Source organism: Schistocerca gregaria, chromosome 4 (assembly GCF_023897955.1).
Source record: "Schistocerca gregaria isolate iqSchGreg1 chromosome 4, iqSchGreg1.2, whole genome shotgun sequence".
NCBI classification, from domain to species: domain Eukaryota; kingdom Metazoa; phylum Arthropoda; class Insecta; order Orthoptera; family Acrididae; genus Schistocerca; species Schistocerca gregaria.
In genome coordinates, this window is record NC_064923.1 from 311,632,729 (window position 1) to 311,647,530 (window position 14,802).

The following is a 14,802-nucleotide window of genomic DNA, read 5'->3' on the forward strand; positions in this document are numbered from 1 at the left end:
GGCTACACAGGATAATTCAAATGGCGTGGGAGTCGGGACAGGTTCCATCATACTGGACGAAAGTAGTAATCACACCAATCTTTAAACATGGAAACAGAAAAGATTGTAACAACTACAGAGATATCTCTTTAATCAGAGTTGTGGGTAAAATCTTCTCAGGTATTGTTGAAAGGAAAGTGCGAGTATTAATTGAGGACAAATTGGATGAAAATAAGTGTGGGTTTAGGCCTCTTAGAGGTTGTCAGGACCAGATGTTTAGCTTACGGCAAATAATGGAGAAGTGTTATGAGTGGACCAGGGAATTGTATCTATGTTTTATAGATCTAGAAAAGGCATATGACCGGGTTCCTAGGAGGAAGTTATTGTCTGTTCTACGAGATTATGGAATAGGAGGCAAACTTTTGCAAGCAATTAAAGGTCTTTACATAGATTGTCAGGCAGCAGTTAGAGTTGACGGTAAATTGAGTTCATGGTTCAGAGTAGTTTCAGGGGTAAGACAAGGCTGTAACCTGTCTCCACTGTTGTTCATATTATTTATGGATCATATGTTGAAAACAATAAACTGGCTGGGTGAGATTAAGATATGTGAGCACAAAATAAGCAGTCTCGCATATGCGGATAACTTTGTTGTGATGGCAGATTCGATTGAAAGTTTGCAAAGAAATATTTCAGAGGTAGATCAGAAATGTAAGGACTATTGTATGAAGATTAACAAGGAGAAGGTACCTGGATTCGGTTAAGAATGATTTTGAAGTAATAGGATTAACATCAGAAGAGGCACCAATGTTAGCACTGAATAGGGGATCATGGAGGAATTTTAAAAGGGGGGCTATCCTCCGACACAACGCTGTAAGGCATAATCACTCTTAAATGACGATGATAATGATGATGATGATGATGAAATACGTTGCCTTGACAAATGTATTCCCGAAATTTAATTACTCTACATTTATTATTTTGTTATGCTGCTTTTTTCCATCACATTATTTTGGTGTTAGTTCCTTAGTTTTTGGCTAGCCCAAGGACATTAGGAGACAGCCATAATATCAGGATAAACATAGTGGCAGCACAGTAAAACACAAGTGTTCGATACTGGATAACTACTGCATGGTGTAAAACGATTGCTGCGTCACACAAATTAGCGTGGAGTAGACCTACAAGACTAGTGGCAGTTACTAATGCACAGCAGAGTCCTCCGTCGGCTGTCAGCTTACAGTGTGGTCTCATTTCTTGCAGCTGTCGCAGTCGCTGTCGTTCTCGTCGACCATAGCGGCCGTCTCCCTGCCGTCATCCGGTCAGCAGACATCCGCCGGCGCCACTGGCACTGTGGTCGGCTGGGGATCCACCTCCAAGGTGAGACCACTGACGTTACCAGTTTAAAGTAGGACTGAGGGCCAGAACACCGAGCCGTGTCGACTGGGTGATGATGATGTTCATGTTGATGATGATGACGATGAGTAAAGCGACAGAATGAAATCTGGTACTGACATACGACGGTGGTACACACTCTCTGTTTCAGTCATCCGCCGTCAGCAGCCTGCGCAAGGTCAACGTCGCCGTGTGGTCGGACTCGGATTGCCAGTCGACATATTCGGACTACACCTACCTGTTCATGCCGGCCATGAACATCTGCGCTGGAAACTCAGGCCAAGGGTCATGCGATGTGAGTTGCGATTGTTTCCTACCTACAATATTGCACTCCCCCAGCTCGTGCCTTCCAGCTGCCTGTTACGTCTGCTGGCTGTACGAAACTCTTTTCCCGTTCACGACAATATTACTGTTCTCATTTTACCACTCAGCTATAATCGTTCGCTAAGTAATAACTTAGAGTCCACCCAGTTGCCTTGTATATTTCACTAGAAATATGTGTAACGTCCCATACGTAAACCAACGCTCAGAGGGTGCACCACCAAGGTGATTTGTAACATCCGTCACTTGAATTACAAGAACTCGTCAATTAATTATCAACAGAATCATTGTGATAAACTTAACTCGTATTTTTATACTAGTTTTAGACACACATAATTCCATTTCTTCTGTTAGTAAACAACTGCTTAATAGAATTTTACGCGCTCTACTAGGTTACGCACACACCATGCGCCGGAGAGTGATTAGAATATTATAAATAAGAGCGTGCCAGTCCAGGATGGCCGCTGCCACTGCTGACAAGGTCATGATGGCAGTCTTTTGGGATATTGATGGTGTCACTCCCGTGGATGTGTTGCCACATTCGGAGAAAAGTGATGCTGGCCCACAGTGTCATATACCACCCCTAAGCTCCTGCATTGGTAGCACAGCATCTCGTGGTCGTGCGGTAGCGTTCTTGCTTCCCACGCCCGGGTTCGATTCCCGGCGGGGCCAGGGATTTTCTCTGCCTCGTGATGGCTGGGTGTTGTGTGCTGTCCTTAGGTTAGTTAGGTTTAAGTAGTTCTAAGTTCTAGGGGAGTGATAACCATAAGTCCCATAGTGCTCAGAGCCATTTGAACCATTTCTGAAGTAGTCACCTACGTTGTTGACACGACTGTGGAGATAATTTACGCATTTTGTAAATGGATATGTGAGTAGCAGTACGACGTCAAACCACTGAAATGAAACACACACACATAAATATGGACATATATAGGGACAATCCCGTAGGACATAATCTGGTATGCCTGTTTCACCACACATACGTGTTCGGACACGAAAAACTAGCGCGTGTAGATTAGACTTTAAAGAGATATGTCTTTCTATGAAGCTCGACTCATCAATTAAAGGCAATTCGAAATTCTTCCACAAGATTACGTATAAAAAGGGTCCGACTGATGCGGTGCTTCTGTAATTGCGTAACGTATGTAACCTAACTTCGTTGCAACACTGCTTTCGTTATATGAAATCGATGTTTTCTTTGCCTAATCATTCAGATCTCTCAACTAAATTGTCCCTCACTGTCTGTTCTTTGTGGAATCAAACCTTGATCAAATTACGGACTAAACCCTGGTGAAGTTATATTTATATTTTTCCGGATAAATGCACTTGTCTATGTACGACTGCGATCATTTCTTTATGCACTTGTACTTCCTAAATTAACACAACGTTCCTTAGACATTCTCATAATGGAAAGGTTTCTTGGCAGTATGCTCCAAGAACCACTGATCACAAATCAAATGGAAAGGAAAGTGGAATATGAGAGGGAATTAGACTGACTGAAGTTCATGTTGGTAAAAATGTGCATTTATTATAATCAAATTCCGCCACCACGTACACACACAGTGAACACACCGTGAACAAGTATTGATTTTACATGATCCCTTACACAACAACAAAAAACATTTGTACACTTCATTATTCTGATCAACAGCATTGTCCTTTTGGGAGGAATCAGGATGTCAGCCACCGCGCAACCTCGCTCGAGGAAAGTTTTTTTTTTTTTTTTTTTGAGAAGAACTGGTCTATTTAGATTTATTGAGGTAAACACGCTTCAGATTTTTCTAAAGTGCTGCCGGAAATTCAGTCTACCACTCGGACCTCTCCATTCCCAAAGCTTACAAATATTAACGACGCTGAAGACGTTAGAGACTTTTTATTTTTCGCAGAGGTAGAGGAATATTGTGGTTGTGTTACGGCTGAGATGAAATAATAAGAATTTGGGGTGTGAAACGAGATAACGAGGTACGTGTAAGTTGATAAGCTGGTAAACCAAGCCGGCCGGAGTGTCCGAGCGGTTCTTGGAGCTTCAGTCTGGAAACGCGCGACCGCTACGCTCGCAGGTTCCAATCCTGCCTGGGGCATTGATGTGTGTGATGTCCTTAGGTTAGTTAGGTTTAAGTAGTTGTAAGTTCTAGGGGACTGATGACCTCAGAAGTTAAGTCCCATAGTGCTCAGAGCCATTTGGTAAACCAAATGCAGCTTGTGGTTTTCAATGCTAATCTGACCACGCCTGATTAAATGGTTTCCTTGGATCACCTTTTGGCTCGGAGACTTCAAAGGACAGCGTTAGATTAGTTGATAGCGTTCTAAGAGCATTCGCGAGTTACATGATATCTGAACCTTAACAATTTCTTCTTTCTTTTTCAGGGTGACGACGGTGGTCCCCTACTGGTGAACGGGCAGCAGGTGGGAATCTCCTCGTGGAATGGGTACGATTGTGCCACTTCGCAGTATCCAGGTGTCTTTGTTGAAGTTTCCTACTACGTCGACTGGATCAATCAGAATACACGATGATGTCGGCAGATGTGAATTTTAGCATTCTGTGAAATATTACCATAAAATACTAACAGTACAAAAAATAAATACTCCTTTCTCTCAGTGTTTACTTTAATAAATGTCTGAAAAAAGCCTTAAGAATTTATTCAATTTGTTTCTTAATCAGTAACCGATTGGACGTTGACATAACCTCCAAATGAATGACTGCATTTGCTTATGGGAAAAGAGAATCTTTGGAACATAATTACAAACGAACGTTGAGAATACACTTTTCATATACTCTAGAAGAACGGAAAATTCGGTATTCTTCGTTTTCCAGATCTGCAAAACTTCTGAGGTCATCAGTCCCCTATAACTCAGAACTACTTAAACCTAACTAACCTAAGGACTTCACACACATCCACGCCCGAGGCAGGATTCTAACCTGTGACCGTAGCGGTCGCGCGGTTCCAGACTGTAGCGCCTAGAACCGCTCGGCCACAACGGCCGGCCCTGAACTGCAGTCACTAAATATTATTATTAACATGGCGGCATGAGATGTCAGTTTTTATAAATAACAGTTAGGTGGAACAGCTTGAGATACGCTTTTTCTTAAAGGTGTTGGTGGCTAGAAGTTTTCCATTCCTCTACCGCAGAAGCGAGAACGTGCGATACAAGAAGATATGGAATATCGATAAAACTATCTTCGGTAACATTTACAATGGCATAGCATTCTGTATTTATAGCAGTTATAATGGATATAGTCCTTTATTTCTAAACATAAATTTCTTGACATGTTATTATGATTTTCAACTAGTGTGTGAACTTCTGACTAAGCTTTCCGCTCTCTCGTTGGCGGTCTAGCGAGAATTCAGATATTCTAGTTGTGCAAGTCTCTCCATCACCATTCTGTTCATTCATTCATCGTGAGAATCGTTCGCCCTGTTACAGTGCCTTTGTGTTACATATGAGCACATACCCACTTGAGGAAACTGTTAGTAGAATGTCGTAAGAGTAATCAAAATGAATACAGATTTGTAGGTGAAAGGCTCAGAAACCGAAGGAGTCTTTGTTTCTTATCTTGTATGCCTATAAAAAGCAAAGGCTTCTGCACTGACTAGTAGAGTAGAAGACTTGGACTCACTGGAAGCAACTTCAAGTAATAATTTAGAATAACTGTTTCATAACTGTTTCCGTAATTTTTTCCTATGGTTCCTCCCTATTCGATAAAAGCAAGGCTACTTTTTTTTATGAAATCATTTCCGCTTTTGGCTGTTATTATAGTATTCATTCGACTGCAGTTTCGACATGTCGTCATTTCCAAACATACTGAAAACAGGCAGACGTCAAATATAATAAACGTAATTATGAACTTGAAAAACTATGAGAGTGAAAATTTTAAAGTTACTTACGTGGGATGTTGTAACTCACTCAATAATACAAAACAGTGCAATGCTGTGTAAGAGCTTTGGATGACGTGTTCTAAATATATCAGCTGTTCCATATACCATATAGAGCCAGCGAAAGAATTATGTAAACGCTGAAGTTTAAATTTTGAGTAGTCGGCTTGGTAACTGCATCACGAATGCGGCAATGGTGTATACATATAGAGAGTATGAGCTACAATGACCAAAGATGGTAATATATGGAGTTGATGTCACGGAATTTGTGAAATGTACGCGTAGAAAAGAGAAAAGTGACGGACATATATGAGAAACAAAACCGGAATCAACGAATAATATTGAGAATATAAATTGAAAATAGACATAAAGATAGAGTGGCGGTTACGCCTAATATCTCAGATACAGATCAAAGTATTGATCCACAGCCGGCCGATGTGGCCAAGCGGTTCTAGGCGCTTCAGTCTAGAACCGCGTGACCGCTACGGTCGCAGGTTCGGATCGTGCGTCGGGCATGGATGTGAGTGTTGTCCTTGGGTTAGTTAGGTTTAAGTAGTTCTAAGTTCTAGGGGACTGATGACCTCAGATGTTAAGTCCCATAGTGCTCAGAGCCGTTTGAACCATTTATTGATCCACATACGTAAAACAAGCGTAGGGAAGGCTACCCTGTTTAACAACACTACTTACAATAAGAGCTGTTGAACAAGTAAGAACCATTGATATACTTTTGGTATAAATTTTGAGAACAGTTTTCATTCGATGAAAAAACCCGATTCCTGCTATTACTCTATCACACGTCGTGAAGAGAAAGATATTAATGAGTCAGTGTAATCTGCTAGTTTCCATTCGATACAGGCCTGCCGAGAAACATTTTGTAGTAGCTCATCTTAAAGTATCGGAAAACTACATAGAATACCATACAGTACATACCCCTTATCATTCTGTAGACAGGTGTTTGCAGTGAACCCATGTTTCATCGCCTGTAACGAAGTCCGACAAAATCTTGACATGATCAGCCTCGTAACGTCCCAGAAATTCCGCACAGATGATACTTTGTTGCTCGTTATGGTCTTGTGTTAGGCGATGAGGAGGCCTGGAGCTTACAGCTTTGATTACCCCAATTGGTGGACGGTAGTATCAGCACCACCAACAGATATTTCCAGTTGTGCAGTGAGGTGTTTGACCGTGATCCGTCGATCAACGAAAAGGAGAGTGTCCGCACGTTCGAACATTTCAGGAGTCGCAGAAGTGTGAAGAGTGTCGGCACTCAGGAGATCGGACAGGTTTCCACGAACTTGTTGTGGTGATGGCTGACGCCTCGCCCAACGACTCACCTAGCTTTTATTCATAGCCACGCCTCCGTAGACATACTGGTTCAAATGGTTCAAATGGCACTGAGCACTATGGGACTTAACATCTGAGTTCATCAGTCCCCTAGAACGTAGAACTTCTTAAACCTAACTAACTTAAGGACATTACATACATCCATGCTCGAGGCAGGATTCGAACCTGCGACCGTAGCGATCGCGCAGTTTCAGACTGAAGCGCCTAGAACAGCTCGTTCACCGAGGCCGACAGACATACTGGAAGCGCCTATGAATACCGGTAATGCTCTGGTTTTCCTCCGAAAGAAACTCAACGACAGCTCTGCTTGGAATGTAACTCCGCTACAGAGGCCATTTAAAGGCTACCAATAGCGCTGCAACCTGTCGAAATTTCATAGAGCCTTTGGAGAGTGAAACAGGATAAATGCTGCTGATAGTGGGAGCAAGACTAAAGAAAAATCAAGACGCGCTCATAGGATTTGTCGACCTGGAAAAAGCGTTCGACAATGTAAAAATGGTGCCAGATTTTCGAAGTTCTGAGAAAAATAGAGGTAAGCTATAGGAAGACACGGGTAATATACAATATGTACAAGAACCAAGAGGGAATGACGGCCGAAATGGCCGTGCGGATCTAGGCACTGCAGTCTGGAACCGCGGGACCGCTACGGTAGCAGGTTCGAATCCTGCCTCGGGCATGGATGTGTGTGATGTCCTTAGGTTAGTTAGGTTTAACTAGTTCTAAGTTCTAGGGGACTGATGACCTCAGAAGTTAAGTCCCATAGTGCTCAGAGCCGTTTGAACCATTTTTGAACCTTAAACTGAGGGGGTTCTGCGCAGGGTAAAGGAGTATTTGGAAAACACCGATAAGGAGAAGTGGCATGAGGGAATTACTTTCATCGTGCTGGATGGAGCTGTAGAGGGCAAAAACTGTAGAGGAAGACAGAGAATGGAATACAACCGGCAAATAATTGAGGACGTAGGTTGCAAGTGTTAGCGCTACTCTGAGATGAAGAGTTTGGCACAGGGGAGGAATTTATGGCGGGCCGCATCAAACCAGTCAGAAACCTAAAAAAAGAAAAAAAACAAAAAAAAAACGGGGGAAGTATTTGACTATGAAACTGAGTTTTGAAAATCGGAATTTCCTTGTAAAACCATTAAACACTGCCTGAAAAGACATTCATACACTGTGTGTTTTGATCCGATGCCAACAGTGCCACCTAGGGGATGAGAGAAATACTGATAGCAGTTTCAGCTTCGTCCAAGAACATATAGCATAATGGCACAGCTACCTTTAATAGGGAGTGCTCACAACCAGAAGGCTCAGTGTGTTGCAAAATTGTGAAGCAAGCATACAACCATGCCACTGAAACGCACATGTTTCCTACAGCCAACTGAGCGAGTTTGAAAGGGGTAAACTCTGAAATTCGAAATGGCGGGATGGTCCTTTCAGAGAACTGCAGCACAAGTTGGACATGTTGCGTCAATTGTGCAACGATGGTGTCAGTTGTGACGTCAACACTCTCACACCCGTAGGCGTACACGCAGCACAGACGCCCGTCAGAATTGTCGTATTGTAAGGGAATCAGTGGCAGATCGTACAGCTAGCACAACACAGATAAAAGGGCTTGTGAGCCCACACGTGTCAACAAGAACTGTAGCGTACCGGTTATTATCAGTGGTACTACAGGCATTCTCGCCACTTGCCCATCCTCCACCCACGCCACACCATCGACTTGCACGGCTCTACTGGTGCCGTAAGACGATCACTTGGTAAATGTGAAACGGTACAGTAGTTTCTTCTCTATAAGCATCTGGTTTCGCTGCTCGCTCGCACCGGGAAATAGAAACAGAGGCGGCTCCGCAGCCGATTCTATTACACAACGCGGCTGGCCGCGGGTGCAACAGAACCCATGTGGACGGGTGGAAAAAAATGTGCCAGGCTTCATAATACGTATTTCTACGTGTCGTGTACAATGCATTTCTTGTACGTTGATGTGAATGTGCACATGAACTTTCCTAATCCTCCTCACACCTTTCCATAAAGCGTGACCAAATCTTTGTTGGGAAGTAGTTCTGTAGTATAGTAGTGCCAACCTTACTCCTGGCTAGGGGATCAGAGAGACAGCAGAGGCAGGTAAAAGTCAAAGACTTTCCAGTGTCACAAGATTTGGAGTGGAGAGGTTGGTCACGACGAAGTGGTTCGACCACCCCTTCCACCGGGGCCCAGGAAGACCTCCGGGTACCCGCCATATTCTAGGAGTGTTACAGAGGACGGGTAAGTGAGCAGACGTGCCCTCAGTGCGTCTATCTCAATGTTCACGCATGGATGAGAGGTATTTAAATATTTGTACTAATTCTTTTATTTCCAGCTTCGGATTGTGTAAGGAAGTGAATGATCTCGTTAATTTAGGGAATTTGACCCCCTGTGTTAAAGTATCTGGTCCCCAGTTTGCCTGTTATGCTCCTCATGTAGTGGATGTCTTATGTAAAATATTGGGAGGCTTCCGTGGTATACATTTGGCCAACGCAATTCTGTCTTGCCCGTAGAAATGTGCGTGCAGATTTGTATATAATATACCCGAGCTATAAGATGTAAAACTGGAATATCTGTAAACTGAAACAATTGCTGCTATCGCTGAAATGTTGAGTGATAATTTTCAAAATAAATAGGTAATCAACTGTCATCAATCTTTAATATACCTTAAAAATCACAAAGAAGTAAAGTTAAAGGAATTTATTTAAAATAAAAGCTATAGAATGCAGGGACCCACACATCAGCGTGTGAGCCCCCCAGCCTCTTGCCTAGTATCGTACAGAAACGACACTCTCTCTAGGTAGCACTCTCAAGCTCCTCTCCCCAGTTATCCGTTGCGCAATTTTGATTCAGGGCTTGAGCGCATCAACTTTCATCTGGCGTCGCTAGGCAAGGAGATATGACGGTAAACTTTCAAATTGAATGGAGCGCCATGGTCTTAAGCGATAAAAGCAGATTCTATTTACAACATGTCCGCCGGGAAAGCTCGAGGAGTCACAAAGCAGATTCTGCTTGCCCGCAAGTGATGGTTCGTTAGCGCTTACGACATAGATCTTGCGAGTGCAGTCTCGTAGAGAGGCTTCGTCCGAGACACTCTAGTACCACCAGGGGCTTATGGTGTGGGGTGCGATGAGCTACAACCTTCGTTTACCTTTGGTGCAGCTGGAGGAGACGCTAAACAGCACTCGATACGAGCAGAATTTTTTAGATCTGTTCTTTCGCCGTTCTTTTGCCGTTCTTTCACAGGGCGGACAGCAACTTCTCTAGTCAGCACGATCTCCAGACTCGTCTCTAATGGAGAACATGTCCCATGTTAGATATGATGGGATGAGAAGGGACTCGCTGTGCTCGTCAAACAACAACAGTTACAGAACTACGTGGATAGATCGAGCAGGTGTGGCACGAACGTATAATAGGAAAGTGTTCGCTATCTGTACAGTCGATAAGATGCCTGAGTCTGCGCCTACGTTGCCGCCCGCAAGAGTAAACTAACTACTGATATGGGTGTTTCAATAGGTTCGGACATGGTACTTCAGAACCGCTTGTGATACTCATCTGTAAATGTTATCACTTCATGTAGTCCATAACAGATGTTGCAACAATAAATCTTTAGTGAATTGGAAACCTCTAAGAGGGCGTACTATTTTTTCCCGCCAGTATATTTTGTGAACAGTCGCGTGAAGTTAGGCAGAGATTTGTTCTAGAAATTGTGTTTTCGCTTGGACATTGCATATGTACGATCCTGCCCTACACTAAGACAGGACCGATGGTAATGACGAAAATCTAGCTCGGAAACGCCGGGCAGGCTACATTCAGAAACAGCCAATGTAACACCATAGCTCTAATGCTGTACAGATTTCTTTTGCTTTGGGTTAATGTTATAACATTGAGTATCTGGTCAGATGAGTATCGGGTAATATCAACAGCAGCAGAAAATGGTATAACAGGTGTAGGATTTCGTTATGAATACGAAGGTAGAGCAGAGGGAGTGTTACTGTGAACAGTTCAGTAACCGGGTTGTTCTAATCAGAATCGACAGCAGAACAACACCGACAACGATAGTTCAGGTATACCTGCCGACGTCGCAAGCTGAAGATGAACAGATAGAGAAAGTGTATGAGGATATTGAAAGGGTAATGCAGTATGTAAAGGGGGACGAAAATCTAATAGTCATGGGCGACTGGAATGCAGTTGTAGGGGAAGGAGTAGAAGAAAAGGTTACAGGAGAATATGGGCTTGGGAGAAGGAATGAAAGAGGAGAAAGACTAATTGAGTTCTGTAACAAGTTTCAGCTAGTAATAGCGAATACCCTGTTCAAGAATCACAAGAGGAGGAGGTATACTTGGAAAAGGCCGGGAGATACGGGAAGACTTCAATTAGATTAGATCATGGTCAGGCAGATATTCCGAAATCAGATATTGGATTGTAAGGCGTACCCAGGAACAGATATAGACTCAGATCACAATATAGTAGTGATGTAGAGTAGACTGAAGTTCAAGACATTAGTCAGAAAGAATCAATACGCAAAGAAGTGGGATACGGAAGTTCTAAGGAATGACGAGATACGTTTGAAGTTCTCTAACTCTGTATTTACAGCAATAAGGAATAGCGCAGTAGGCAGTACAGTTGAAGAGGAATGGACATCTCTAAAAAGGGCCATCACAGAAGTTGGGAAGGAAAACATAGGTACAAAGAAGGTAGCTGCGAAGAAACCATGGGTAACAGAATAAATACTTCAGTTGATTGATGAAAGGAGGAAGTACAAACATGTTCCGGGAAAATCAGGAACACAGAAATACAAGTCGCTGAGGAATGAAATAAATAGGAAGTGCAGGGAAGCTAAGACGAAATGGCTGCAGGAAAAATGTGAGACATCGAAAGAGATATGATTGTCGGAAGGACAGACTCAGCATACAGGAAAGTCAAAACAACCTTTGGTGGCATTAAAAGCAACGGTGGTAACATTAAGAGTGCAACAGGTGTTCCACTGTTAAATGCAGAGGAGAGAGCAGATAGGTGGAAAGAATACATTGAAAGCCTCTATGAGGGTGAATATTTGTCTGATGTGATAGAAGAAGAAACAGGAGTCGATTTAGAAGAGATAGGGGATCCAGTATTAGAAGCGGAATTTAAAAGAGCTTTGGAGGACTTACGGTCAAATAAGGCAGAAGGGATAGATAACATTCCATCAGAATTTCTAAAATCATTAGGGGAAGTGACAACAAAACGACTATTCACGTTGGTGTGTAGAATATATGAGTCTGGCGACATACCATCTGACTTTCGGAAAAGCATCATCCACACAATTCCGAAGACGGCAAGAACTGACAAGTGCGACAATTATCGCACAATCAGCTTAACAGCTCATGCATCGAAGCTGCTTACAAGATTAATATACAGAAGAATGGAAAAGAAAATTGAGAATGCGCCAGGTAACGTCAGTTTGGCTTTAGGAAAAGTAAAGGCACGAGAGAGGCAATTCTGACGTTCCGGTAATAATGGAAGCAAGGCTAAAGAAAAATCAAGACACGTTCATAGGATTTGTCGATCTGGAAAAAGCGTTCGACAATATAAAATGGTGCAAGCTGTTTAAGATTCTTAAAAAAGTAGGGGTACGCTATAGGGAGAGACGGGTCATATACAATATGTACAACAACCAAGAGGGAATAATAAGAGTGGACGATCAAGAACGAAGTGCTCGTATTAAGAAGGGAGTAAGACAAGGCTGTAGCCTTTCGCCCATACTCTTCAATCTGTACATCGAGGAAGCAATGGTGGAAATAAAAGAAAGGTTCAGGAGTGGAATTAAAATACAAGGTGAAAGGATATCAATAATATGATTCGCTGATGACACTGCTATCCTGAGTGAAAGTGAAGAAGAATTAAATGATCTGCTGAACGGAATGAACATTCTAATGAGTACACAGTATGGTTTGAGAGTAAATCGGAGAAAGACGAAGGTAATGAGAAGTAGTAGAAATGAGAACAGCGAGAAACTTAAAATTAGGATTCATGGACACGAAGTCAATGAAGTTAAGGAATTCTGCTACCTAGGCAGTAAAATAACCAATGACGGACGGGGCAAGGAGGACATCAAAGGCATACTTGCTATGGCAAAAAAGGGATTTCTGGCTAAGAGAAGACTACCAAATATCAAATACCGGCCTTAATTTGAGGAAGAAATTTCTGAGGATTTACGTCTGGAGTACAGCATTGTATGGTAGTGAAACATGGACTATAGGAAAACCGGAACAGAAGAGAATCGAAGCACTTGATATGTGGTGCTATAGACGAATGTTGAAAATTAGGTGGACTGATAAGGTAAGGAATGAGGAGCTTCTACGCAGAATCGGAGAGGAAAGGAATATGTGGAAAACACTGATGAGGAGAAGGGACAGGATTATAGGACATCTGCTAAGACATGAGGGAATGACTTCCATGGTACTAGAGGGAGCTTTAGAGGGCAAAAACTGTAGAGGAAGACAGAGATTGGAGTACGTCAAGCAAATAATTGAGGACGTAGGTTGCAAGTGCTACTCTGAGATGAAGAGGTTAGCACAGGAAAGGAATTCGTGGCGGGCCGCATCAAACCAGTTAGTACACTGATGACCAAAAAAAAAAAAATGTGTTTCAATCTATAACATAAAATTGTATACTCCTTTCTTTGTTAAAGCTGTGATATCGTGGTTTGATTCTATGCAATGTAGTATATCTGTCATTTAAATTCTTTGTCCCATTTGGAAGTAACAAAACTTACTATATATAATTGTAATTTCTGTGTGAATAATTATTTGTAGAAATGTTAATATGTGCAAATGTTCTGTTTTATTTAATGTGTTTGGATGCTATTATGTAAACAGCTGATCCTCACTTAGGGTTCTTAGTTCTTTAGTATATAAAAGGAGTAGCGGTTCCCCTCGGGAACGGAACTGTGTAGCGCGCGCAAATTGTGGTTGGCCAGGTAGAATAGTTGGCATTGAGAGTCAGTCAGGGACGAGCTACCAAACTGTGAACTGCCTTTTTAAAAGTTGGATATTGTGCTGGTTCCGAGAGAGACTTTTTCTGCCAGTTTCCAATGCCTCGGATGGATGGATAAATAGCTGGGATGATTCTGGAATTGGTATCCATCGTCGCCAACAAGAAGGGACAGAGTCGATCAATTCTGCCTGCAAATCCACCTACCAATATGCAGTTGCCACCACATTGCGCAATCACTGTAACGGGATACTATAATGATGTACAGTGAAGGATCAGCTTATTGGATGTGTTAGTGTGCACAAATATAAGGTAACTTGTAACTGAATTTACGTACCTACCTTGATTTTTTCCCTATCACAATACCTTTCAGATTTCTCTCCATTTAAACTATGATTACTGAGTTTCCTAGTTTGTGGAAAAAATGAAAGCCTCAGAACATTAAATAATGTTGCTTGATCTTTGGTAAGAAGGGAGTATTCAGATTTACCGTAGATTTAGTGAAATTGTGGGAAGCAGTAAATGTAGTTTTTTAAAGTTTCAAAGTCTCCTATTTAATCATTTACTTGCAACTAGAAGACTGTAGTAATAAAGACAATTTGCAGTTTCTTTTAAAGATTAAAATCTCTTAAAACTGAGGCTTATAAAGTTTTGCTTAGTAAATGATCACACTGCTGCCTGTAGTAAGTTTTAAAAGGTGAGTCAGTGTCTTGTAAATTTGTCAACATTGTGTCTTGCTGTAGTAAAAGTTGTGAACTGCATTTATGGAAAGTTATATACTCATGCTTGCTAAGCACTTGTTTCTTTTGGGTATTGAAAGTGCATGTTAATAGTGTAATAAAATCCACAGGTTATCCTTTACCACTATTTATGAAAACAATAATTTCTTTATTCTAAAGACAGT

The 14,802-nt window shown here is 42.1% G+C and overlaps 1 protein-coding gene across 2 annotated transcripts in view; it reads left to right on the forward strand.

Annotated features, from left to right (window-relative positions):
• LOC126266707 (trypsin alpha-3-like) overlaps positions 1–4,288 on the forward strand; it is a 185,751-nt gene extending 181,463 nt beyond the window's left edge. For both annotated transcript variants that reach the window (XM_049971156.1, XM_049971155.1), the window contains exons 5-7: positions 1,237–1,353; positions 1,520–1,663; positions 4,057–4,288. In XM_049971156.1, coding sequence (XP_049827113.1) covers positions 1,237–1,353; positions 1,520–1,663; positions 4,057–4,203 — 408 coding nt within the window. In that variant the 3' untranslated portion in view covers positions 4,204–4,288. The remainder of the gene's footprint in view (positions 1–1,236; positions 1,354–1,519; positions 1,664–4,056) is intronic.
• The last annotated feature ends 10,514 nt before the right edge of the window (positions 4,289–14,802 follow it).